Below are 25,865 nucleotides of genomic sequence, written 5' to 3' on the forward strand. Positions count from 1 at the left end.
GTCTGCCTGTCTGCCCCTCCTAGTCTCTGCCTGTCCCGGCTCTCAACTTCCATGTCTTTCTAGCAGTTTCTCTTAGTCTCTGTGGTCTCAAATCCATGAGGCTTTGGCCCCTGCAGATCCAGGTGCCCCAGCTCATGGCCTTCTTCCAGCTCCCAGGTGGCTTAGAACTACAAACCCCAGTATGCACTATTCTCTGCGGTGCCTGAAGAGTGCTGGTGTGGGCCACCTGCATTCTGGGAATTGTAGTTTCCCTCTCCCCATGCTCTTGCGAGGGCTCTAGGCTCTCCCGAGTGAGCTGTCCCTGCCCTGACATCTGACCTACCACCCCCAGGGAAACATACGTCACTGGATGACAGGGTGGGGGGTGGAGGCCCTGGATGACAGCTTCCTGCAATTTTGTGTCCCCCACTTGAGTCACAGGGGGGCGGGGGTTCCAGGAAATTGAGGCTGGGAGGGGAAGGGATGCCCTAATGCCAGGCTCAAGGACAAAAGGTCACTGCATCCCCGCTGGGCCTGTATCCCTAAGAACCCGAAAAGACTCAAAGACAGGGTCAGGAGCACTTAGGTTTAAGGACAGCATCTGAGAGGACCCTAGAAGTCCCTGTTGTCACTAAGCATCAGGGACTCAGCTACTGTCACTGACACAATGCTCACCTTCCGCAGGGCCCTCTGGGGCATGGGCAGCAAGGGCCAGGTGGAAGGCCTTCCCTGGTCAGACACCGCAGGAGGGCCTTTCGACCCTCTGGGTGTCCACCCTGCCATTGCCCAGGCCCCACTCCCCTCCCCAGCTCCTGCACTCCAGCCCCAGAACTCCGCAGGACACCTGGGTTCCCACTTATCAGCCCCAGTTCTTGGAGCGGAACCCTGGCGTCCGCTCCCCACCCTGTGGGCCTGTGGGCATGGAGCCGAGGCTTTAGAGCCTCCCAGTGGCCTTGTTCCTGTCCCATTGTGTGTGGGACAGGGGCGGGGCGAGGGCCAGCCGTGGAGAGCCCCCTCCCCTTCCTAAGGAAAAGGCCGGGCTCTGCTCTGAGCGGCAGAGCTGAAGCGAAGCCGACATGGGCAACTTGAAGAGCGTGGGCCAGGAGCCTGGCCCACCCTGCGGCCTGGGGCTGGGGCTGGGCCTCGGCCTGTGTGGCAAGCAGGGCCCAGCCTCCCCGGCCTCTGAGCCCAGCCGGACACCAGCGCCAGCACCCGCACCCGCACCTCCGCCTGCGCCAGACCCCAGGTGAGGGCCACAGCAGCTAGGACCAGGTGACAGGAGGGCAGGTGCCAAGGCCTGAAACCTGGGGCTTGGAAGGGATGGAGTCTGCAAGCCAGCCAGGAGGGCCAGGCCACCAACACAAAAGGGCTGTCAGAGTGGACAGAACAGGATGGTCAAGGGGGCTCAAACAAGAGACCAGGATCAGGGCCAGCAGGCAACAGGTGAAAGTCGGAGGTGAGGGCGCCAGCTTACCAGGTTTGAATGCTGCTAGGCCGCCAACAGCTGTTTGACTTTGAGCAAGTTACTTAACCTCTCTGAGCCTTCGTCTATGTAAAATAGGGCTATAGCGCACTTACTCCACAGGGTTGTTGTAAGTTTCTAACTCACAGCAAGCCTTCCACAGAGTGGTGAACATTTAACAGAAGAAAACTGCTGGGGGAGAGTTACAAGAGAGTGAGAAGACAGGTCTCATGGAAAGGGGAGAGCTGGGCGCAGGTCGTTGGGGCGGGAGGCTGAGAAGACACCCCTGCTTCAGGCCCCTCCTCGTAGTGGCCATCAACCCCAAAACTAACCAGGCAGCCCCAGCCCCCAGAAAGGCCGCCCGGGGGGCAGCGGTTCCTGGAGAGAGGAAAGCCGGAGGCCAGGTGGGGTGCCGGCCGGCGGGTGGCTGGGGCCGGCTGCGGGAAGGGCTCCCCACAGGCGCAGCCGAGGCCCCAGTCCCTCCCTTCCTCCCGGAGGCTGGCCTGGCGGCTCTGGGAGGAAGTGATAAGGGCTCCGAGGCTTCCCTTCACACGATGGCTACCGTCAGGAGGGGCGTGAGCGAGGAGGGAAATCTGGGCTGAGGATCCCTGCTGGGCATGGGCCTCTACCCACTCAAGGGCGGGCTCATCGCAGCTTTGAGGGGCAGGGGCTGGACACCCCATGTCCAGAAGAGGCGAAGACGAGGGTGCAGCCCTGGGCCAGAGGCTCGGGGGCTCAGCGCTGCAGCCCAGCAGCCCCAAGCCAGGGGCGCCTGGGGATGGACAGAATCGGCTCTGCCTGCGTGGCCTCTGAGCCTCAGCTCCCTCGTCTGGGAAGGGGGCGCAAATATCGCCTCCTCCTAGGGCTGTCGTGAGGGGAGAGGAGCGTAAGCAAGCACATGGCAGGCAAGCAGCAAACCAGTGGGACTGGTGGTGCAGCGGGTGGGGTCTCTGGGGTGCGTCCCCGAGGAAACCGGCTCCACCTGCTCCCAGCAGCCCCCCGCTCACCCGGCCCCCGGAGGCGCTGAAGTTCCCTCGTGTGAAGAACTGGGAGGTGGGGAGCATCACCTACGACACCCTGAGCACCCAGGCGCAGCAGGTAAGGGGCGCCCCACCCCGAGGATGGCTAAGGCGGGCTGAAGCCTGGTCCCTCCTGAGCTGGCTAGAAGGCAAGGCTGCGGAGAGCGCGAGGAGCTAAGGGACAGGCAGGGGGCTTTGGTGACTCTCAGCCTCCAGCCCTTGCCCCACGCTCCACCCTCACCCACCCAGCTTCACCCCTATTTCCAGTCTCAGCCCCGCCTCGAACCTTCACCTCTCCCTCTGCCCCCTCAACCCTGGCCCCTGCACCCTGCCCGGTCCTGACCCATGTGCCCCCTGCTCTCTTCACCTCGGCTCCTCACTCCGACCCAGGACGGGCCCTGCACCCCACGACGCTGCCTGGGCTCCCTGGTATTTCCACGGAAACTGCAGAGCCGGCCCTCCCAGGGCCCCCCGCCCCCCGAGCAGCTGCTGAGCCAGGCCAGGGACTTCATCAACCAGTACTACAGCTCCATCAAGAGGTCTGGCCCTGATCCGACCCACAGCCCACTGGCCGTCCCACCCCAGACTCCACTCCCATCCCTCCCCGATACCACCAACACGGCGGGGCCTGAGCTTGGCGCCCATGGGCTTCCCCCCAACACCCACATGGCCTTGGGGACCCCCCACCCCACTAGACTTCCTTCTGCTCCCCTCTCCTCCACAGGGGTGGCTCCCAGGCCCACGAGCAGAGGCTCCAGGAGGTGGAAGCCGAGGTGGCGGCCACGGGCACCTACCAGCTCCGGGAGAGCGAGCTGGTGTTCGGGGCCAAGCAGGCTTGGCGTAACGCCCCCCGCTGTGTGGGCCGGATCCAGTGGGGGAAGCTGCAGGTGCGACTAGCCAACTTGCACCCAAGTGGGGCCTGAGGGACATAAAGGAGGAGGGGGAGGGGTGCAGCTGGCTTCTGACACTTCCCTTGGTGGGGGGGGTTGCCAAGCAGTGGGGAGATCCCTGCCCGCTCTCTTAGAGACCGGTACCCCTGGGAGCTCTTGCACCCATGGCAGTGCCATAGCAGAGAAGCACCCACACTGACCATGTAGGTGAGGAGAGCAGAGCCATGGCCATGGGGGGTGTTGTCACAGCAACAGGAGCAGACTTACAGAAAAGCCCATGTGGGCTTCACCTGCCCAGTCCGGACCCCTCACCCCACACACACTGCGCCCTTCCGGCCCCAGTGAACGCCTCAGCCTCCACCCTCCATCACAGCCCCACCAAGTGACTCAGAGCCAGCCTGGGCTTCTGGGACAGCCCGAGGTACTCAGAGAAGCAAGCTGACCCCCAGGGCAACTGGGTCCTTGACCTTGGCCTCCTCACTCTTACCACCAAAGAATCTGGAATGAAGCCACGTGCTCAGTCAGTCCCAAAGGAATCTCAAATCAAATAACCCTGTCGGACGCCATAGCCCTTCACATTGTTCAAAGCTCCAGCTCAGTCTTGAACCCATCAGAGCTTCCCCATTTGACCCCACTCACCGCCCCTGCCACCCCCTGCCCTGTCACTAAAGGACCAGGCTGCAGATGAGGCTGCTACTCCCTCCCCTGGCCTCAAGCCCCGGTCTCCCTCCTGCCCCCCTGCCTCCCCGGCTCAGGTGTTCGATGCCCGGGACTGCAGCTCTGCCCAGGAGATGTTCACCTACATCTGTAGCCACATCAAATACGCCACCAACCGGGGCAACCTCCGGTGAGTGCCCGGACCCGGCCTGACCCGTCCCCCTCCCAGGCGGCAGAGGACGTGGAGCCCTGACCGGCTCTCTCCCCTCTCCCTCGTCAGCTCGGCCATCACAGTGTTCCCCCAGCGCACCCCGGGGCGCGGAGACTTCCGGATCTGGAACAGCCAGCTGGTGCGCTACGCCGGCTACAGGCAGCAAGACGGCTCCGTGCGGGGCGACCCGGCCAACGTGGACATCACCGAGGTAGGCACAGAGGCGGAGAAGGGGGACTCCGTCCAGCAAGAGCTCTGGGGTGCGGCGTGAGGGCAGGGCAGTCAAAGCGCAGTCCCTGAAGGAGGGAGAGGGGACCTCACTGAGCTGAAGGATGTGATGCCGAAGAAGCGGTCCCTGGGTGAAACGGAGATCCAGTCGCTGAGGGGTCCCTGGCAGGCAGGGTGCGAGGTGACTCAGGCAGGGGTCCCTGCTCCCACAGCTCTGCGTCCAGCACGGCTGGAACCCGGGCAGCGGCCGCTTCGACGTTCTGCCCCTGCTGCTCCAGGCCCCGGATGAGCCCCCAGAACTCTTCACTCTGCCCCCTGAGCTCGTCCTCGAGGTGCCTCTGGAGCACCCCACGTGAGCACAGGAGGGCCTGGGGCAGGTGGAGGAGGGGCTGCCCGAGGGTGGCCAGGCAGGCAAGGGGGCCTGACCCCGCACCCCCCGCCCCCGCCGCCGCCCCCAGGCTGGAGTGGTTCGCGGCCCTGGACCTGCGCTGGTACGCGCTCCCCGCCGTGTCCAACATGCTGCTGGAGATCGGGGGCCTGGAGTTCCCTGCGGCCCCTTTCAGCGGCTGGTACATGAGCTCGGAGATCGGCATGCGGAACCTGTGCGACCCTCATCGCTACAACATCCTAGAGGTGAGCGTCGGCGGGCGCAGCGGCTGGAGCCCTCACCGCTAAGCTGGGAAGGACTGCGCGGAGCAGGGCGCTGGGAGTCCCGGGCTGCGCGCGCCTGCGGCCGCGGTGGGTGCGTCTGTGAGTGCGGGAATACAGTCGGCCCCTGAACGCCATGGCCTGGAACTGCGAGGGTCAGTGGGGGAAACCCGCGTGTAAGTGGACCCGTGCAGTTCAAGCCCCCTGGATTCAGGGGTCAACTGTAGGTAGTTATTTTTCCAGGATTAGGATCTGTGATTCTGTAACTTTCAGCCTCTTCCTCTTTTTTAACTCCTTTTTTAAAAAAGATTATTTATTGATGTATTTTTAGAGAAAGGGGAAGGGAGGGAGGAAGAGAGGGAGAGAAACATTGGTATGTAGGTGAAACTTCTATCTGCTGGTCGCCTCTTGCATACCCCGCAATCATGCCCAACGGGGACCTGGCCACAACCCAGGCATGTGCCCTGCGTGGGAATCAAACCGGCGAACTTTCACTTTGTGGGACGACGTTCAATCCACTGAGCTACACTGGTCAGGGCAGCTTTTATCAGATTCTCAAAGCAGCCCTTGACCCCAACCATGTTAAGACCCATTTTAGAGATGAGAAATTAAGGCCCAGGGCAGAGGAGTGACTGGTCCAGGGTCCCCCCGTTCTGTAGTGCCTCTCCAAGCAAAAACCCGAACCAGCCCCAAACTAGGCAGTCAGGCCTCCCGACAACCACCCAGCCACCCCCGCTCCTTCCACCCACGAGTTTGAGACAAAGAAGCTCTCTGACAATTCCCCCCACTTCGTCCCCTCCTGCTCCCAGGATGTGGCGGTCTGCATGGACCTGGATACCCGGACAACGTCGTCCCTGTGGAAAGACAAGGCAGCGGTGGAAATCAACCTGGCCGTACTGCACAGTTACCAGGTGCCCAGGGCCAGGCTGGCCAGGAGGGCAAGAGCCAGGGCCAGGGCTGCAAGAGAAGGAAGTGCTTAGAAACTGGGGCAGGAGTGGAACCGGCGGGAAGGAGTTCCACAGTCCTGGTGTCATGGGGCATGCGGGACATGCATTTTGGGGACATAGCACATACCGTTGCAGGTGCTGCACCGAGGGGGCTGTGTGTGCTGCCTGGTGCGTGCTCAGTAATTCTGGTCCCTGGGGCATGCTGGGTATTGAGGTTCATGGGACCCACTGGATTCTGGAAACTCTAATTCCAGGCTCAAGAGCAAGCTGGGCATCATGGTTTGGGGAAACTAGTACCTGCTGAGTACTTCTATGAAGTCTCAAGAGTTTAAAATGCTGGGTTTGGGGGGCAGAGCCGTTATTGTGTGCCGAGCTTTGAACATGGCCGTGCATGCTGAAGGTAGGGGTCACGTGTGGTTGGGAAGAACACAGGATATGTTAGGTTTGGGGTGGTCCAAGGCACAGCAGGTTTGGCGGTGACAAGTGGTGGGGCCTGTACACTGAGTCTAAGCCCTTCCCCTCCCTCCCTCTCTCCCTCCCTCACCCCAGCTGGCCAAAGTGACCATTGTAGACCACCACGCCGCCACATCCTCCTTCATGAAGCACTTGGAGAACGAGCAGAAGGCGAGGGGGGGCTGCCCTGCCGACTGGCCCTGGATTGTGCCCCCCATCTCGGGCAGCCTCACCCCTGTCTTCCATCAGGAGATGGTCAACTATTTCCTGTCCCCTGCCTTCCGCTACCAGGTGATCAGCCCACTGGCTTTGCCCACCAGGGAGGCTCTAACTAAGCAGCCCCTAGGGGCCTCCAAACTTCTGTTTTCTTTACTCACTTTCTCCTCTCCACCCTGCCACCCCCCCTGTAGCCAGACCCCTGGAAAGGGGGCACAGCCAAAGGCACCGGCATCTCCAGGAAGAAGACCTTTAAGGAAGTGGCCAAGTAGGTGCCCTGGGGTTGCTGCCCTTCACCCACACCCAGGGGGCCAGCCCTTCCACACCCACCACGCAGTGCCCCTTGCTTGGACCATGTGCCTGGGACCCCCTCATCCCCCTCTCCCACAGTGCCGTGAAGATCTCTGCCTCACTCATGGGCACCGTGATGGCCAAGCGTGTGAAGGCCACGATCCTGTACGGCTCGGAGACCGGCCGGGCCCAGGGCTATGCACAGCAGCTGGGGAGGCTCTTCCGGAAGGCTTTTGACCCCCGGGTAGGCCTGAGCCCAGAGAGCCAGGGATCTGGGAGGGAAGGGGTTGTGCCCGAGATGCCCTAGAGGGCGGGAGAGGGTGACAAGTCAGGGCCCGTGAGGATCCCGGGGATCCACAGGGAGTGAGGGACTGAGCCAGGGCCTGAGTCTCGCCCTGCCAGAGCGAGGACTGGGCAGCAATGACATCTGTCTTCTCCTCACACCACAGGTCCTGTGCATGGATGAGTATGACGTGGTGTCCCTGGAGCATGAGACGCTGGTGTTGGTGGTGACCAGCACCTTTGGGAACGGGGATCCCCCGGAGAATGGAGAGGTAAGGCCTGCAGGGAAGGGGCCACTGGGCAGGATGGGAGAGGAACACTGGAGGGGCTGGGCAGCAACCGCCCCGTGATGGAAAGTGGGCGGGCGTGACAGTCCCCCAGAGTCCCGGGCCGCGCCACGCACGAGCTGCCCCAACACACACTGGTTAACTGTGCCCGAGTCACTCCCAGTCTCCGGGCAAACACACGCCAAAGGCACTTCTGTTGCGCCGCTCCGGGACATTGACAAATGGGAGAAACAGGAATTCTCCACTTAACACGCAATTTCAGCTTTTTCTTCTTGACAAAACAAAAGAGCCCTGCTCAGATGTCCACAGAGATTAGGTAACTTCACTTTCGGAACAAATCTTAAAAAACAACAGACCAGCTTGAGTGCCACCATTCAGTCCTTTATTATTACTGACCGTTCTCTTCCAAGCTTCTCTGTCAGCAGGCATTCCCGGCGCCCTGTGCGCTCTGGCTTCTAGGGCATCCATGCCCTCTCAGCCCCTTATGCAAAGCACTGACCTCGGCCTCTCCCTGCCTTGCTGCCTGTTTTAGCCTTTAAAAAGAGACAAAACTAGAATCACTAACTTTTGTTAGCGTCAAAGTATTTACACCCATGTGACCCACAACCCTATCCAGATCTAGAACGCTGACATCACCCTGGCAACTTCCCTTGCCAACGCCCTCATCAGCCCCTCCCCGATCCATCTCCCCACCAGCAGCGGCCACCGTTCTGACTTATGTCACCTGGGTCAGCGTCACCCACTTTAGGAAGGCCTAGAAAGGGGAACATACAGTGTTCCGGCTTGTGTCCCTCGGCCGGCTTTCAAGCCTCATGGCGAGGTTGGGGGAGTCAGTTATGCATACGCTCCTGTCCACGGCCCAGCAGCCTCCCGTGGGAACCCACTGCTCTGTGGATGGACCCTTGGTCCAGTTCCAGGATTTGGCTATTATGAATAAAGCTGTTATGAACATTCTTGTGCAAGGCTTTTGTGGGCTTATGTTTTCATTTCTCTTAGAAAAACACCTCGGAGTAGAATTGCTGGGTCATCGGGTAGAAGTACGTTTCACTTTTTTTTTTAAACGGCCAAACAGCCCAACAGATTGAACTGCACCCTTAAGATCTGTGCATTTCAATGTATGTAAAGTTTACCTTAAAATTTTTAAAAATGGAGCAAACCTAGGAATATACTGCACAGAAAACGGTCGTATATTCCCTAAACGCATGAACAAGAATATTTATAACAGCATTGTCTGTAATAACCCACCATGGAAACAACTCACGTGACTGTCAGCAGCAGCATGGATAGATCAATGGCGGGATTATCAAAGGCCATACGGTGATGAGGGTGAACGGGTGACCACCACACAGCAATATAGAGGAGACTCAGAATATTACGTGGCGGGAAGGAAGCCAGACACATTCCTGCAGAGGATGCCCACTGTAGGATTCATGTGTATAAAGTTCAGAAAGAGGCAAAACGAATCTGTGGTGTTTTAATCAGGAGAGTGATTGGTCCCCAGTTGGACTGGTGAGCCTTGGTCACAGAGCACCCAGCAGCCCTCTGTAGGGGCAGGGGGTGGGGGGTGTCCCCTACATGAGATGTACATGTCAGGGGAGATTGTGTGGCCATAAGTCTTAGTGCGCTGACCTTCAGGGCGGTACGTGAGAGACTAGTGATAAAAAGCAGGTCAACACAGTATAACCCCATTTTCACTTTTCAAAAAGCTATAAATATAGATGTGTGTGTAAGAACCACAGAAGAGGGCCTGAGGGTCAAACTCCTGTCACTGGGACACACGCCTCGTGGGTGAGGCCGGAGGGAAGCGAGGAGCAGATTTTTCTCTTTTATTCCTTCACATGCTTCTGGAATGTCTCCAAAAAGCCAACTGGAGAAATTTTCAAAGCAGATTAAAAGTTACAGGTAATACTAAGGTCTCGCCTTCTGTATGCTTTGAAACCCAACAAAGCCAACCGTGATCCCTACTCTTCCCCTCCCAGAGCTTCGCAGCGGCCTTGATGGAGATGTCCGGGCCCTACAACAGCTCCCCGCGCCCCGAGCAGCACAAGTGAGTCCTGGGAGCTTTGGGGACATGCAGGCAGTGGGACACTGGGAGACAGAACGGGAAAGGAGGTCAGCCAACAGCCAACGAGCCAGAGGACAGGTGGAGGAGGCCGTCGGCCCCGTCACAGCCTCACACTGCCCTCCCTCCTGTGACCTGCCTGCCCACTGGCGGTCCCTAGGCCTCTGAGAGGCCCGTTAGTCCTGAGGTGTCCTGCAGAGAGGGGAGAGGAGGCAGAGCAGAGACCCCTGGGGTGCTGTCCCTCAGCCCCCATCCCAAGACAGCGCCAGAGAGCAAAACTAGCCCAAAGCAGGGCCTTTCCTGTCCCCACTGCAGAAACCCTGAAGCTGTCCCCTGGCTGTGTCTGGGCCTGCGTCATGTCTCCAGTCCCCTGCGTCACCCTTGTCTTTGTCTTTGTCTTCTCTTGCCAGGAGTTACAAAATCCGCTTCAACAGTGTCTCGTGCTCAGACCCGCTGGTGACCTCCTGGCGGCGGAAGAGGAAGGAGTCCAGCAACACCGACAGTGCAGGGGCCCTGGGGACCCTCAGGTCTGGGGACCCCTGGGAGGGGAGGTGTATGAGAGGGAGGGCCAGCTGCTGGGGCCCACGGGCTGGATCGGGGTGGGAAACCGGGGTGGGCCCCTGAGACAGCTCCCTGCCCCCAGGTTCTGCGTGTTCGGGCTGGGCTCCCGGGCGTACCCGCACTTCTGCGCCTTTGCTCGCGCGGTGGACACGCGGCTGGAGGAGCTGGGAGGGGAGAGGCTCCTCCCGATGGGCCAGGGCGACGAGCTGTGTGGCCAGGAAGAGGCCTTCCGCGGCTGGGCCAAGGCTGCCTTCCAGGTGAGCCCAGGGCCTGTCCGGACATCCGAGCCCTGCCGCCCCCGCTCCAGCTCCAGCTCTGACTCAGTGCAACCTGGACACCTCCCCCTGAGACAAGGGTGGGGGGCTCATCACCGCCACCTCTCTGCTTTTCTGGTCCCTTCCTGTTCCTTCCAAAAGCCACCCTCAGGTTGGACCACATGGGGTGGGGCCTGAGCCAGTGCACCGGGAGGGGCGCAGGGCGGGTGGGATGGAGGGAGAGGGGAAGGGTCTAGAGAGGGCTCGACAGGGGCCAGGGCTGGAACCGAGGGGTCCGTCCGGGGCCAGACAGGCTTGTGGCAGCATCAGGGGACGGGTGCCAGGGCTGTGACCTTCAAAGTGGGGCTTCCTGCAGAAGCGGTTCTGCCTGGTCTGGGCCTGAATGGGGCTTGCCCTCCCAGTCCTGACAGCTTTGCTGGCAACGCTGGCCCCGCGGGGTTCCCAGGCTTGAGCTCAGCAGGTGTGGGCTGAAGGAGAGGAGGGGTCATCCCAGGAAGTGGGCTGGGGAGGCACAGGTGGAGGGTGTGCGGGGGAGAAAGTCAAGCTGGAGAAACCCTCTCAGACTGGAAGAGAAGCGGGGAGTGGAAAACGAGACGCAGGAACGCGGCGGAAGTCAGGCATGGGATGGGAGAAGCAAGGGGCACAGGTTTGGGGACCTCCTCGGGAGGCGCAGGGTCAGCTGGAAGCAGGAAGGCTCTGAGCTAACTGGGGTGGGAGCAGTGGGGGAAGGGGAGGAAGGAAGGGAGGGGGCCAAGGAAGGAAGGAAGAGATACAAGACTTCACACACACAAAGGAAAGATTAACAGGACTGGCGAGGTGGGGTGGGAGGGGAGGGAGAGACCCAGCTGGGTAAGCCCAAGATTTCAAACCGGGACTGGACATTGGGTGAGATACTCACTCTCCCAGGGCCAGGCTGCAGGGTCCCCTCTGGCCCCTGGGCCCAGGGCAGGGGAGGGCAGACCCTCCAGAGACCCCTCCACAGCCCACTCCCAGAGCTCTTAAGAGCTTTACATAAAGTATCTCATTTCGTGTCCCCTGGTGAGGTGTAAGGACAGAGCCGCTGAGGCAGTGCACTGTGAGCGCAAGGGTGGAATCTGAACGCAGGTCTGAGCACCTAGAACAGACGCCATCCCTGGTGGCTACCGTGTCCCCACCGCTGTGCTCTGTGGGACGCGAGACTAAAATTCCCCAGATTAAGGAACTAGTGGCTGTGACAGAAACCCGTGCAGAGGCCTAGCCAGCACAGCAGCCGAGGCAGGCCCCAGGCTGAAGAATGAGGGGCCACAGTCCCGGTGTCCCTCCTGCCGCTGGGCCACAGTGATCTGCGAGCCTCAGATGGCACCTCCTGCTCCCGGGCCCCTTTGCTCCGGCTGTCCCGGGAAGGGGGCACCCAACAAGCCAGCCCCACCTCCCACACCAGCCCCCCTGAGTTCCTCCACCCTCACCGCTTTGGCTCTCAGGCCTCCTGCGAGACCTTCTGCGTGGGTGAGGACGCCAAGGCCGCCGCCCGGGACATCTTCAGCCCCAAGCGGAGCTGGAAGCGCCAGAGGTACCGGCTGAGCGCCCAGGCCGAGGGCCTCCAGCTGCTGCCAGGTGCGCCCTGACCTCCCCCAGACCCTGCTGGCTCTCTGGACTCTCCAGGGCCCCGGGACCAGCGCGCAGGTGCCACGCTCCCTGGCTCAGGCTCAGGTTCCCGTGTCCCCCTTCCTGCCAGGCCTCACGCACGTGCACAGGAGGAAGATGTTCCAGGCCACAGTCCTCCTGGTGGAGAACCTGCAAAGCAGCAAGTCCACGTGAGGAAGACTCCCCCCACACCTGCCCCAGGCCCCGGCCCCTTCCTCCTCCTCCCCCCCCACCCGGCTCCCCACCTCCTGTAACCGCCCCCTCTGCTCCCCCTCAGGCGGGCCACAATCCTGGTGCGCCTGGACACTGGAGGCCAGGAGGGGCTCCAGTACCAGCCAGGGGACCACATAGGGATCTGCCCGCCCAACCGGCCCGGCCTGGTGGAGGCGCTGCTGAGCCGCGTGGAGGACCCGCCGCCGCCGGGAGAGCCCGTGGCAGTGGAGCAGCTGGCAAAGGGCAGCCCTGGTGAGGGGCGCGGGCTACGGCTGGACATTGAAAACTCACTCCATCCCCATGGCCCCAGGGTCCCCTGGGAGAGGGTGGGCCACGTCTGCTCGGCTGCACAGTGCACAGAGCATAGCTCCTTTCTCTGAACCTGTGCCCACACCGCTCCCCCCAAAGGCTGTCTCCTTCCTCTGGGCTCCTCCCAAAGGCTCCCCCTGCCAGCTGGCCTCCTCTGAAGCTGGCATGGCGTCGACCTTCTGCCACACCAGAGCCTGGGGTTAAAATAAGTTGGATAGGGCAAGGGTAGAGGAGCCCAGGCCGACTCAGTCCAGTCAGGGGCCCCGAAAGGAACACAGGGGGGTGTTCAAGGGCAAAGTCACTGATAAAACGCGGCGTGGTCAGTCCCCATGTACTCCGAGAAGCCACCATCACCCCACACAATGCAGTTCTGGCTGGGCACCCCCCTCAGAGCCCCCTGTGTCTCACCCCCAGGTGGCCCTCCCCCCGGCTGGGTGCGGGACCCCCGGCTGCCCCCCTGCACGCTGCGCCAGGCTCTCTCCTTCTTCCTGGACATCACTTCCCCGCCCAGCCCACAGCTCCTTCGCCTGCTCAGCACCCTGGCTGACGAGCCTGGCGAACAGCAGGAGCTCGAGACCCTCAGCCAGGTTTGGGGCCCCCCAGCGTGGGGAGCAGGGGCTACTGAGGCCGGATGGGCTGGGGGGGAGGGGAGCCCCCCCTGGCTAACACGTACCAGGCTCTAGGACCCAGCTCGAGACTTACTAACTCAACTCAGAATTCCCAAGGTCTAAAAGAGCCGGGCACAGAGAGGATGCTCAAGAAGACTGGGCTCAGGCAGGGTCAAGAAGGGTGGTCAGCAGGCAGGGCTGGGAGTTCCAAGCACCGCATGCCCCGCCCCCGCCAGGACCCACTGCGCTACGAGGAGTGGAAGTGGTTCCGCTGCCCTACGCTGCTGGAGGTGCTGGAGCAGTTCCCATCGGTGGCGCTGCCCGCCCCCCTGCTCCTCACCCAGCTGCCCCTGCTCCAGCCGCGGTACTACTCCGTCAGCTCAGCACCCAGCGCCCACCCCGGGGAGGTCCACCTCACGGTGGCCGTGCTGGCATACAGGACCCAGGGTGAGGCTGCGGGTGGGGTACAGCAGGGCCGGGGCCGCACAGCGACCCCAGAATGGGCCCCTCACTGGCCCCTTCTGCTCCCCCACTAGATGGGCTGGGTCCCCTGCACTATGGAGTCTGCTCCACGTGGCTGAGCCAACTCAAGGCCGGAGACCCTGTACCCTGCTTCATCAGAGGGTAAGTGAGCACGTCGGGGACAGAGAAAGCGCCACTGGATGGCCGGGACTGATGGAGGACTCGTGGCCGTGGCGCAGGGTGAAGGTGGAAGCCGTGGTGAAGGACGGGATTGGGGCCCCTCACATAGCGAAGGTGGGTGTCCAGCTAAGCCACTGCGGAGCTTGGGCTAAGCTTAGGGCCTTTCACCAATGTGGGTAGGGTCCTGCCCGAAACTGGGGCTCCAGGAGACAGGGCCGGGGGCCTGTTGCTTTTAGAAGGTGTGCTGTGCCCCTCGCCGCATCCTGGGGGTCAGTCTAGGAGCCCTAGGAGCCCGGCCTATGCAAGGACATGCCCCCACGCAGCTGGGGAACTGGTCGGGTTACTGTGGGATCAGTGAGGACTCAGGACAACCTTCCCCCCGGGCTGTGTTTGGAAGTCTTGCCCCACCCAGCAGCCAGGAGCTAAAAGTTGCAGGTGGGATGATGAGGAGGTCCCGGGATGGCACCAGCTAGGCCCAGCGACCCAACCCACCCAGGAGGCTAACTTACAAATAAGCTCTGGCAATCTGCTAAATGAATACAAACCACAGACCAATACTGAGGCCATGACTTAAAACAAACACACTCGGGGAACTCATTATAAACCAAGAGACTCCTTCCCTTCCCCTACTTTCTAAATTTCCTAAACTGAGACAGCAACACATTTTTTTTTTTAATTTTTAATTTATTGATTATAGAGGGAGAGAGAGAAACATAGATGTGTTGTTCCACTTACTGATGCGTTCATTGGGTGATTCTTGTATGTGGTCTGACCGGGGATCAAACCCGCTCTAACCAACTGAGCTGCCCGGCCAGGGCTGAGACAGCGAAATATTCTGCAATTCAGATTTGAACTATATTCCCTTTGCCCATCTCCTAGAAGCCAGAGGCCCAGGGGGCTCCTGCCTGCTAGCAGAGATCTTTTAATAACGCCCTCGGGCTTACTATGAACTGATACCACTGTGAGCACTTGACCAGTATTAACTCAGTTACCAACAGAAGCTGAGTTCTCCTCTCTCCACCCCTCCAGAGGTTGGTAAGAATGGGAGCTGGGGAAGCTCAGGGAGGCTGACGGAGTGTCTCTCTGCTAGGGCTCCCTCCTTCCGGCTGCCGCCTGACCCCAGCTTGCCCTGCATCCTGGTGGGCCCTGGCACTGGCATCGCCCCCTTCCGGGGATTTTGGCAAGAGCGGCTGCACGACATTGAGAGCAAAGGTGAGGCTGGGGGCCAAGAGAAAGACTGGAGGGCAGGAGGGAGTCTCACAATCTAGGGACAAAGGAGGGGGGCGGAATGCAGGAACCAGGTAGGGAAGAGGGCAAGGAATGGGCCGCAAAGGAGAAAGAAGCTTAGGAGCCGGAGGGGAGGGCCTGGAGGCCAGGGCAGTGCAGCTCAGGCCTGGCTTCCAGGTGCTGGGCACAAAGTGGGGGTTGGATTGGGTGAAGGACCAAGGGAACTGGAAGTCTGAAGATGGGGTGCTGAGGCTCAGAAGACAAATGCCCCAGCAGGACTCTGGACGGGGCCAGAGCTCCCCTAGGGGAGTCCAGGACCCAAGAGCCATAAGGCGTTCAGGCTGGGCCCAGGGTGCCCAGGGAAGCTGGAAACTCACAAGCAGGGGACTGTGACTGAGAGGAAGGTAGGCGGTGTGGGAGAAGATGGGATTGGAGCAGGGAAGGGACAGGATCGAGTCCTAGAACTGCAGCCGCAGACAGTGCAAAGGGTGCGCAATTCGGCGTCCGGAGCCCCGTCCTCCAGCGCCGCCCCGGCCGTTCGGCGAGGGAAGGCACCACCTCCTGGGAGCGTGGGCTTCTCCTAAGTCAGGATCAGGAGCTCTCCTAGAGGCCGAGCAGCGGAGAGCGGTTGTTTCTGCCCCAGAGGCGTGGCTGTCAGCCGGGGCACAGCGGACCGCGGGAGGGGCTCTCCCAAACCACAGCGCTCCTTGCAGGGCTGCAGCCCGCGCCCATGACCTTGGTGTTCGGCTGCCGATGCTCTCAGCTGGACCACCTCTACCGCGACGAGGTGCAGGATGCCCAGCAGCGCGGGGTGTTCGGCCACGTCCTCACCGCCTTCTCCCGGGAACCCGACAGCCCTAAGGTGTGGGACCCTAAGGGCGCAGCGGCAACCTGAATGTGGGGACATAGGAAGGAGTGATGCGCACCCGGGCAGGGGACACAGGCCCAGGCAGGCCCCGCCCACCCCTTAGTTCCCACCCAGCAGCACTCGGCCCTAGCGCGTGCCCAGTGCCCCTCTGAACCTAACCCACCCTCTCCCAAGCCCAGTCCCTGTCTCATTCACCTCTTTAGACCCTACCCCAGCTCACTTTGGTCCCCCTGGGCCCGCCCCAAACCCTGCCGCCCCTCAGACCTACGTGCAGGACATCCTTCGGACAGAGCTGGCTGCCGAGGTGCACCGCGTGCTGTGCCTGGAACGGGGCCACATGTTCGTCTGCGGCGATGTCACCATGGCAACCAGCGTGCTGCAGACGGTGCAGCGCATACTGGCAGCAGAGGGCGACATGGAGCTGGAGGAGGCGGGCGACGTCATCGGCGTGCTGCGGGTGCCGCGGGGCGGGGCGGAGACGATGGGGGCGGGGCCCTGGTGGGGCGGGGCTCAGGTAGGGGCGGGGCACCCTGCCAGCGGACCTCCAGCTGGGAGTCCGATCTGCTCTACTTTCATCACAGGATCAGCAACGCTATCACGAGGACATTTTCGGACTCACGCTACGCACCCAGGAGGTGACAAGCCGCATACGCACCCAGAGCTTTTCCCTGCAGGAGCGGCATTTGCGGGGCGCAGTGCCCTGGGCTTTCGACCTGCCCGGCTCAGACACCCCTGGCCCCTGAGAGCCGCCTTCCTTGCTTCCCACCGGGATAGGGGCCGTCAGTCTGCACTGGCTCTGCAGCTGTCTGTCCTGTCGGCCTGCCCAGGACCAGCCACCTCCCCCACCCCCCACGCCGAGGTGCCTTCCGCGTCTGTCCGAGTCTTGCCTGGTTCCCAACCCGGGGGCTGGAAGGCCCCTCCCTGCAGCAGCCTTGCAGGGCCTCCTGTCCTCACCCCTTCTGAGTTCTCTAGGAGAATTTTAGATCCCCCTTACCTCTCTTAGCAGTATCTTATCTTGAAACCTAATCTCCAAATCATTCAAGTATTTATTATTGAAGAGTCACCCTAAGGGATGGGACCAGATGGTGCAAGAGCTACTGAGCTGCCTAAACCAGCCCCGTGGATTAAAACGACAGAATGGCAAACTCTCTGTCTTTCTCTCGCGCACTCGTGAGGCGCTCATTCCTTGAGAGGAGTCCTGTCCTACATTCTCCACTCTGACCTGGCGCTCGAGGAACGTGGCTCTGAGCCAGTCCCAGGCAGTTCTCCAGAGCTGCTCCCCGGCTCTGGATTGAGAAGCAGGTACCGCCCTCTGCTGCCAGGAATGGGGACACCGGAGACCCAGGTCACAAAGATGGTGCACAGCAGCCGTGAGCAACCTTTACTGCTTGTTTCAGACAGGATGAGGAGCCACACCCACTTCCTCAGACGTCACCCCAAGGCTGAACTCCAAAAACATCAGCCCTCGCTAGTCTTTCTACTCACAAGTCCCCAGGGCCGCCCTCCACAAAGCCCATGGGAACCTGAAGAACCACCTGCCACTGTCGCGTTCCTTACTGTTTCCTTTACACTTAGCGTGGCCTCCGCCTTGGCCCTGCGTCCACCTTGAGGCTACTTGGGACTTCTTCCTAGGCAAATGGCTCCAGGACAGCTAGTTGGAGGTGGGGGGGAGTGTGTCCCCTTCTCCCCTTCATGTGGAGAGTCTCTCTAAGATGCCTTCGGAATCTCCTCTCCTACCCTTTCTCTGCTCTCTGGGGCTAGTTCGTCATTGGCCCTCAAGTCCTGCCCAACTAAAGCATCTGTGGGCGGCCCCTAAAAAGGGCCGGCCTGTTCTTCCACTCCACCTCTTCTGATCTCCTGCAGCTGGAGAGCTGGGGAATCTGCGGGAGGAGAAGGCTCTTGGCAAGCAGTCCAGGGGTTTAGGTTCTAGAGATGACCACCCCCTCACCCCACGTGCCCACCACGGTTCCCGCGCCTCCAAGTCTGGCTCCACCGAATTTCCTATTCATCCCCGTTTTCGCCCCATTGAGACCATGCTGACCCAGAGGAAGCCTCTCAGTCAGTGCTATGGGCCTGGCCAGGCTCCTTCGGAGTGTCCGTGGTCTGCTGGAAGCCTCCAGGGAACAGGTTCTGGGTCCTCTGGGTTCTCCACTGCTGCCTGGGGCTGGAGGCAGGACTGGAGCCTGGTGAGAAGGGGCATGAGCAGGGCAGTGTCCTGACACTGCTACCCCAGGGTCTGCCCCCCCATGCCCCCCGCGCACCCTGACCGCCTCACCACCACTTGACCAGGATGGCTTCTCCTCATCAGGCGAGAGTGTCTGGGAGGGGCTGGACCAGGGCCTGGACAAGGGGGAGGCTGAGGCCTCGCCCCACAGCTCCTGCTGCTGCTGCTGATGGAGCTAGAGGGAAGGGGGAGGGATGAGGGCTCCCCCCGGCCCCGCGGTGCGAGGCCCAGGCCCTGGGCAAGGCACAGGGGGCCCTGAGCCCTCCTCCCCGGCTCCTGTGGGTACTTTCTCACCTCCCCTCAGCCTCTGTTTTGGGCAGCTGCTTTCTCCCCACATGTCTCTTCCCCGCACCTCTCTACTCACCTGGTGCAGGTAGAGGGCGTGGAGACTCATCTCAGCAGAAGCAAGCTCTGGTAGCTGGGCCACCTTCTGGCCCCCAGTGCCTCCTGGGGACACACAGCTGGAACAGAGGGTGGGGTAGATCCAACACACGCCCCTCCCCCTGCACCCCAAAGGAATGGCCAGGCTTGACCTCCCCTTCCTAATTGCCCCAGTGCCCCTGCACCCTCCTCCTGGAGGATCAGCCCCACAAGCCCTGCTCACCTTCCCGTCAGACCCCCACCCCTCACCTGGGGTCCTGGGAAATCCTAGAAATGGAGGCCAGGAGGCTGGCAGTGGCTGCAGCTGGGCAGGGGGCTGTGGGGCTCAAGTCCCGTGGGGGCAGCAGGGGGTGCACCAAGAGGTTGGCCAGGAAGGTCTCCGGCTGGCAGCAAGGGAAGACAGGGTCAGAAAGAGAGGAGAGAAGGGGAGGAAGGTCTCAGCAAGGCAGGAGAACAGGCTGGACTGGTGAGCAAGCAGGTTCATTCAAAAAGTGAGGCAGAAGGGGGGGAGGGGCAGAGGGCAGGCCAGGCTTCGGCTCACCAGAGGTGAGGAAGAGTCGCTGAGCACCCCGGGGGTCAGGGGGCTGCGAACCGAGGTGGCGCCCAAAGCAGCTGCATCCTGTTGGACCCGGCCCCGAAGTTGCCCCAGGAACTTGGAGCTGTGCCCTGGGGGGCGCCATTGTGGGTGCACCAGGGAGAACCTCATCAGGGAGAGCTCGGTCTTCCCGTCCTCCGCGCGCTCAGACCGCGAGGCCTCGGTCTGTCCCGCCGAGAGCCACTGAGGAAAGAAAAACAAGCTGTGGGAGCCTCGTGGGGCAGGCAGGACAGGAAACACTAGCCCCATCTCCAGGTGAAAGAACAAGGCCACAAGGTCACCCAAACACACAGCGGCAGAGCGGGACCTGGGCCCAGGCCCAGCACCAGAAGCTGGTGCGGACTCAGTGTTTCGCCCGCCTGTACACACCAGACCCTAGGGCTAGCCTCAGGCCTCGGTGGGGAAGGCGGGTGTCACTGCAGCCTCGCCCGTGTGTAGCCCATTTCTCGGCCTCTCCTGTGGCCTTCACTCCCTTGACTGGTGCTAGGATGATACACACACCTGTCATGTAACCCCCACACAGCCCAGTGCATCGGCTACAGTCATCATCCCGAAGGATACCAAGGCGCAGGGAAGGGAAGTGATCAGCTCAAGGTCACAGGTGGCAAGTGACAGAGCTGGGGGGCAAACCCCTAGCTAACCACCACCGCATACCCCTAGGGAAGAACTCTAACCTGAGGGTGGCCATGGCGCTTCACGTCCATAAGAGCGAAGGAACAGATGTCACCCACCCCAGCCACATCCACAGTGAAATGATGAAAAAAGTCAATAATCTCCAGGGCACGAGGGCGAAACCAAAAGAGCAGGAACAGCGGGGTGAGGAGAGGTGACAGGAGCTCCTCCAGGAGGGAAACCTGGGGAAGCAAGGGGGGAGGTGGAGACTTAGGAGGGGTTGCTGAAGGCTAACAGGACCGGAAGGCCCCCAGGGCCGCTGGCCAGGGCAGGAAACCTCCAACCCAGTCATTCCCCGGCTGCCAGCACAGCCAGTCCCGGGCGCATTTGTCCCACGCCCTTTCCGAGGCCAGGCGGCAGCACAGCTTCCCCGCGGAGCAGCCCCGGTCCTTCTCGACCCTCACCGCTCGGTATTGCAGCAGCCGCGCCAACTGCCGGTAAGCGCTGGCCCTGCCGGCCGCGCCGGGCTCCTCCGGGAGGTAGTGCATGTGGGCCAAGGCCGCCTGCAACAGGAGCTGCGGGCAACGACCCTGGCACTGCTCATCCGGAATGAAGGACCTGGGGACAGGATAGGGTGGGGCAGGCGCCTGGGGTTAGGAGGATGTGCGGATGGGGGAGGCAGGGCGGAGTCGGGGGGACCGCTCTGGCGGCGGGAGGAGTCCGGATGAGGGCGGACCTCAGCCCCAGGTCGGAGCAATGACCCTCTCCCGGGGCAGCCCCCCGCGCACCTGGCCACGGTAGCCGTGACCCCGAGCGCGGTCATGGCGGTGAGCACGTGCTCCACGGCCAGCACGTCCTCGTCGTAGACGGTGAGCAGGAGCAGCGCGCCGAAGAGCGCGCCCGAGAAGAAGACCAGCTGGCGGGCCAGCAGCGCGAGCGTGGGCGCGGGGGGCGCGGCGGCGCGCAGGAAGGCGGCGGCGGGGCGGTAGGCGCGGGCCAGGCGCGCGCGCAGCTCGTGCGGCAGCTCGTTGAAGTGGCGCAGCTGCAGGCGGGCCAGGCGCGACCAGCGGCGCGCCCCGAGCGCGCCCGGCTCCCGCCGCAGCAGCTCCACGTGGCTGTAGAAGGCGTGCAGCACCTGCCAGGCCAGCACCAGCGGGCTCAGCGCCAGGTTCGCGGCGGCCAGCAGCAGCACCGTGCGGCGCCAGCGCGCGGCCAGGGCGCCCCGCTGCTCGTTGCGCTTGTAGGCGTCCGGCAGCTCCCAGCCCCCGTGGAAGAGCGAGAAGGGCCCTCGGAAGAGAAGCAGGTCGACGTTGAGCGCCAGGCCGCGGCTGAGGAAGGCCACGCTGCGTCCCCAGGGCAGCGCGCAGCGGGCCGGCAGCAGGCCCTTGTTGGCCAGCGCCACCTGGTAGTTGGTGTAGCGCAGGATGCGATGGTGCACGTCCAGCTCGGTGAGCGGCCGCGGCTGCACGCACAGGCCCCCGCTCCTCTGCAGCGCCAGCAGGCGCGACTGCACCTCCGCCCAGGGCACCGAGCTGAGCTCCTCCTGAGGACAGGGCGTGGGTGAGCGCCGGCCGCCGGGCTTCCGCCGCGCGGCGGTGCCCAAATTCACCGTGACCACAGCTACATCCCGAGCTGCCTCCCTGCTCTCCTTACCAGTGTCCCTCAGGGGCGAAGCCTGTCGCCACTTTCGGCCCTCCTTGCCCTTCCCTAACTGCCACCAACCAGGAACCCTTCCTCCTTCCTTTCATCCTCTTCCGAATTGTTCCTCGTGGTCCTGCCCCACCTGAGGCCATGAGTCATGTGCTTCCCAGCGACACCTCATAAGTCACATTCTTCAGGTATTTGATCTCAGCCTGAGAGCAGATTCTCCTGAGCCACCCAGAGAAGACACTGAGCGGCCATAGCTCCAAGGGCACCTGCGGGCGTGGGTCCAGACGCCTCCCGCCCCTTGGCCTCCACGTGCTTTGAGCTGGCCAGCCCTATCCCGTGCCATCCCCGCAGCGACCTTCCTGAGACACTGGCTGTGTGCGCGTCAGAGGTGGGGACTGTCACATCTCATGTGGGTCTCCCCTGCAAACCTCATTTTAGCCCAGTTTCACCCAGCAGCCCCAGTCCAGCTTAGTCAGGTCCCTCGGGGCCAGTCTCTCCAGTCCATCCCTGGGTCTCCCCTCCCCCGGGAGCAATGGGATGGGGGATGAAGGGAGAAGGAGAAAAAGAAGGGTGCGCAGCCTGGGGGATGAAGGGAGAAGAAGAAAAAGAAGGGTGCGCAGCCTCCTGCAGGGGCAGGGTTCTGACTCCTGCTCTCCGCCACTTCTGCTCCCCTGGCCCCCTGCTCTGTCCTGTGCTGTGCCTAGTGCTCCCTTTCTCTAGGCCACTTTCTAGAACGTCTCCCCTGGGCATGTCCATGCCAAAGGCTCTAGACTTCTAACAGGAGTGAGGGAAGCCAGCTGCAGAAGGTAGCCTTGGAGCAGCGCCTTAAAGGAAGAACTTAGGTACAGAGCAAGGAGCATGAGCAAGCCAGGGAGGGAAGAAAGGGCAAAGGAGGACCTGGGGACAGAGAAGGGGTCCACGCAGTGGCTGACCACAATAGGGGGCAGAACCAGAAAGGGGAGTGGGGTCCTCCGACAGGGCCCGAACACTGACTGGCAGCCTGGTGAGTGGATCTCCTCCCACAGATGCTCATTCCTCCCCGCTTCCTGCATTGGGGCTTAGCCTGCCTCCCCACCTCTTTCCTTCCCGGCCCACCCCAATTCCTCCGGCTCCATAAAGCCAGATGACCCCCCTCCTCTAAAGATCACAAACATGAGACTACAAGTTGTCTTCTATCACCCCCCTAAATCAACGGGGGCTCCACTGGGGTGGGGGCTGGGTTTTATAAGTGGTGGTACCCCCCCCAGCATTATTTGGGGGCGGGGGTAGCTGTCAAGGAGGCCTCTGCCAACTTTCCAGTGGGCCCTTCTGTCTGTCCAGCCCCCCCCCACTCCTCCCCTGTTCTCTGTCTGCCCCCTGACCTGGCACCCCTCCACACAACCACACCCACCCAGCTCACCGGGGGGATGTGCAGGGCCTCCCTGTAAAACACCTGGATGTCCCAGTAGCTGAAGAGGTTGCAGACCGAGCGCAGCAGCTGGATGAGCCAGAAAGCTGCAGCCAGGATCAGCAGGAAGACCAGCAGGGGGCTTGAGCGGATCCTGGGGGCAGAGGGAACACAGCGAGAAAGTGGGACCCCCATAGAGAGGGAGACGAGACTTGGGGGAGTCATGGTAAAGCCACAGATGGGGTGCAGCAAGACCAGCCAGTTCTCAAGGTATGGGGTGTCTGGGGATCCTTGAGACCCTTGCAAATGTCTGCAAGGTCAAAACTTTTTTCAGATAATACTAATGTTTCTGCCACTTTCATTCTCCTCCCGTGGATGTCCAGTGGGGTTGTCCAGAGGCCACGTGATGTCACATTGACAACCGATGGGATGTGTGCTCTTAAGTGTTACAGTTGTCCTCAGCTTTACCCTCTAATAAGCTATGATTCTCATAAACAGAAGCTCTTGGGTTCTCAATCAATTTTAAGTGTGTAAAAGGTATCCTGAGACCCAAACCTTGGAGAACCAATGATCTAGCCCAGGGACACAAAGTGGGTGGCTCTTGTCTGCTCGTCTCCCCCACCTAGTCCCCCCACCAGTAGTCACTCACCGCTGGGCACACTGGGATGAGGGCAAGATGGCATCTGACAAAGTCACTTTGCTGTGACGCAGCCCGGGTCTCGTCTGGTTATTGGGTTGGTTGGCAAAGAGAATGTTGTAATCCACACAGCAGAGGAGGAAGGTTGTGAAGGTGATGATGAAAACAAATTGTCTGGGGAGCCGGGAGTTCAGGGATCAGGCCTGATAGCTGGGTGGGCTGCCAGGCCCCTCCCCCCCTCCCCCAGTGAGCCGTGGCTGCTTGGGGAGGCCCTGGGTGGGCTAGAAGCAACGAGCACTACTCGGACAAGTGTCTCACCCCAGCTGGAAGACATCCTCCAGCAGGATACAGGCAAAGCCATGGCGCTGGTGGTAGCTGTAGATGTGGCAGGGGCGTCAAGAAACAAGCCTAAGGCATGATGGGCCTTCCCCGCCCCCAGCCCTTGCTCCATATACAAGTCCCCCAACCCCCTGCATCCTCAGACCCCCCCCCCCCCCGCCATGAATAGCACCAGCCCCAAGGGGCTAGTGCTGCCGGGCCCAGCACAAAGGATATCTTGGTGAAGAAGCTGTCCAGGTTCTGGATGTGGTGCCAGGAGCCTGGGCACAGAGGGGAGAGCGTCGGGACTCAGCTCTCATCAGAGTGAGCCCTCCACACCCTCGACCTGCTGCCTCAGCCCCCAGGCCCTCCCCAGCCCACCCCCCCCCCCCGCCCCCAGCCACACAGCCACACACTCACCTCGGAGCCCTTCAGGCACGTGAAGCAGGGGCTGCTGCTCCTCCCCATGGAGGGGTGAATCTTGGGACCCCTCAGGGTCACAGTCCTCCAGCCGCTCATAATCCTGCTCAGGGATCAGAGGGCCTATCCGCAGCCCAGGACTGTCCTGGGGGCATCGGCGTGAAGGAGGGGGAGTCCCCGAGGCCAGGGGTGGGGTGGAATGGGAACCCCAGGAGGGGGAAGCAGAGATGGGTTTCATCATAGGCCCTACCTGTGTTGGGGGTGTGGCTGGGGTGGGGGGGGCACTGGCTTGAGGCTGAGAAGCCCCTGGGGCCTGCACAGCTGGGCAGGGGGGCCCTGGAGCCGGAGGAGGAACTGAGGAAGGCACACTTCTTGTGTGAGGGGCAGGGGACAGAGAGAAGATGGAGACCCTCCCTCCCCCAGGCCCCCGACACGGAGGAGGGGGAAGAGGAGGCAGCGGCATGGGGAGGAGGGGCACTGGTCCAGGCCCCAGGTCTCCCCACCGTCCCAGCTGCCCCCTGCTCCCCCCCCAGCCCGTTCGCCTCACCATCAGGTTGGCGGCTTCTCCTGAGAGTTTGGAAGGCTGGGAGCTGTGGCTGTTTCCTCAGAGGTCTGAGGACCTGAGCAGGGACTTCAACAGGACAGTGACAACAACACAGTGACTCAGTTGGGGCAGGCCCCAGGCGTCCCAGCGCCCAGTCAGTCACCTGTCTGAGCACTCACACCCCCTTCCAGGGCAACCTGCAGCCACAGCTCTCAGGGCCCCGCCTCCGTGCCTGGGAGGAGCACCAGCCAGAGAGGCAGAGGCTGAAGAACAGACCAGGGGAGACACCCGTTGTCCCGTCTTCAGCCCTTGAGTGGATCTGGAGGGGAGTCCAGAGAGTAACAGGCAAAATAACAAAAGCAACAAGAAAACCCTGTCAAAGGGTTACAGAACTCCAGGGCCAAGATGTTAAATCTTTGATTTCTTAAAATCTTGTCTTCAACATAGAAATGCTTGAAGACCAAAAACAGGAAGGGAACGGGGCTGCTTATTTTGTCCGTCTGACAGTACTCAGAAAGGGGAGAGGGGAGACTGCCTTGCCATGAATCCAGGTTGGGGGCACTAAGAGGAAGAAAGGAGGGGCAGCTATCTCGGAGGGGAAAAGTGGGGTTTGGGAGCTTACAGTAGAAAAGCGGGGTTCCTTGGGTATTTCATTATGTCTACCTCCTTATCCTCCTGAACCCTGAAACCCTCTTCCCCTAGTCCTGATCCCGTCTTTGGAAGCCACGCCAAAGCATCAGGGCTGAGCCAGCAGAGAGCAGCTGGGGGGTCAGAGATTTGGCCTGATAATTTGGGCACCTAGAGATGAACTGAACTGAGTTCCTTGTTGCCACGTCAACGAGGAGGAGGAGGCGCAGGCAGCTGCTCCAGCGGCCGGCCCAACAACATTCCTGAGGCCCTGGTTCACCAGGTTTCCTACTGAAGGCCATGCCTGAGGCGCTGACTCAGTCACCCAGGTGCCAGACCTCCTGGGCTTGGGCCAAGGGCTGATGTAAGAGCCAGTATCCATGAAACGGAGAGGCACACAGTGTTTCCTAGATCGTTCGCTGGAGGAATATGGCGGCACGCACAGAATTGCCCAGAAAATTTGAGTCCAGATACGGAGCGGTCACCCTAGCTAAGGACTTACATGGTCTTAT

General features: G+C 61.6%; 2 protein-coding genes across 4 annotated transcripts; one reads left to right on the forward strand and one right to left on the reverse strand.

The window, feature by feature from the left end:
- Positions 1–1,025: 1,025 nt before the first annotated feature.
- NOS3 (nitric oxide synthase 3) lies at positions 1,026–17,103 on the forward strand. Its single transcript, XM_090287684.1, has 26 exons — positions 1,026–1,225; positions 2,437–2,539; positions 2,851–2,999; positions 3,185–3,347; positions 4,106–4,197; positions 4,288–4,429; positions 4,659–4,798; positions 4,905–5,079; positions 5,904–6,005; positions 6,591–6,785; positions 6,905–6,978; positions 7,101–7,245; positions 7,451–7,555; positions 9,550–9,617; positions 10,043–10,159; positions 10,276–10,450; positions 11,929–12,061; positions 12,183–12,261; positions 12,369–12,556; positions 13,028–13,200; positions 13,458–13,668; positions 13,758–13,845; positions 14,954–15,075; positions 15,804–15,952; positions 16,221–16,415; positions 16,540–17,103. The coding sequence occupies exons 1-26, from the start codon at positions 1,056–1,058 to the stop codon at positions 16,699–16,701; spliced, it is 3,615 nt and encodes a 1,204-aa protein (XP_090143810.1). The 5' UTR covers positions 1,026–1,055; the 3' UTR covers positions 16,702–17,103.
- On the reverse strand, positions 16,992–24,881 carry ATG9B (autophagy related 9B). Of its 3 annotated transcripts, XM_090287683.1 has the most exons (15): positions 24,730–24,881; positions 24,183–24,327; positions 23,998–24,043; positions 23,763–23,825; positions 23,457–23,618; positions 22,820–22,961; positions 20,559–21,313; positions 20,235–20,388; positions 19,833–20,012; positions 19,105–19,341; positions 18,813–18,946; positions 18,547–18,685; positions 18,234–18,357; positions 18,000–18,141; positions 16,992–17,838 (listed from the first exon to the last, which is right to left on the reverse strand). In XM_090287683.1, exons 1-14 carry the CDS (start codon positions 24,730–24,732, stop codon positions 18,014–18,016), a joined length of 2,412 nt encoding a protein of 803 aa, XP_090143809.1. In that variant the 5' UTR covers positions 24,733–24,881; the 3' UTR covers positions 16,992–17,838; positions 18,000–18,013. The 3 variants fall into 3 exon arrangements, with proteins under 3 accessions (XP_090143809.1, XP_090143808.1, XP_090143807.1); XM_090287682.1 differs by having other exon boundaries at positions 18,547–18,643; positions 24,183–24,881; XM_090287681.1 differs by having other exon boundaries at positions 24,183–24,881.
- Between the last annotated feature and the right edge of the window lie 984 nt (positions 24,882–25,865).

Source organism: Furipterus horrens, unplaced genomic scaffold (genome assembly GCF_987537825.1).
Source record: "Furipterus horrens unplaced genomic scaffold, mFurHor1.1.pri manual_scaffold_9, whole genome shotgun sequence".
Lineage (NCBI taxonomy): Eukaryota > Metazoa > Chordata > Mammalia > Chiroptera > Furipteridae > Furipterus > Furipterus horrens.

What these genes read in the sequence shown, in the direction of transcription:
- ATG9B (XM_090287681.1), bottom strand. Translation starts at nt 24,732, where the DNA reads ATGGTGAGGCGAACGGGCTGGGGGGGGAGCAGGGGGCAGCTGGGACGG. An exon ending in GTCACGGCTACCGTGGCCAG is followed by an intron (nt 20,389 to 20,558) that starts GTGCGCGGGGGG and finishes TCCTGTCCCCAG; the next exon opens with GTCCTTCATTCCGGATGAGC. An exon ending in AGCGCCATGGCCACCCTCAG is followed by an intron (nt 19,342 to 19,832) that starts GTTAGAGTTCTT and finishes TTCTTTCCTCAG; the next exon opens with TGGCTCTCGGCGGGACAGAC.
- NOS3 (XM_090287684.1), top strand. Translation starts at nt 1,056, where the DNA reads ATGGGCAACTTGAAGAGCGTGGGCCAGGAGCCTGGCCCACCCTGCGGC. An exon ending in CCAACGTGGACATCACCGAG is followed by an intron (nt 4,430 to 4,658) that starts GTAGGCACAGAG and finishes CTGCTCCCACAG; the next exon opens with CTCTGCGTCCAGCACGGCTG. An exon ending in GCACGACATTGAGAGCAAAG is followed by an intron (nt 15,076 to 15,803) that starts GTGAGGCTGGGG and finishes CGCTCCTTGCAG; the next exon opens with GGCTGCAGCCCGCGCCCATG.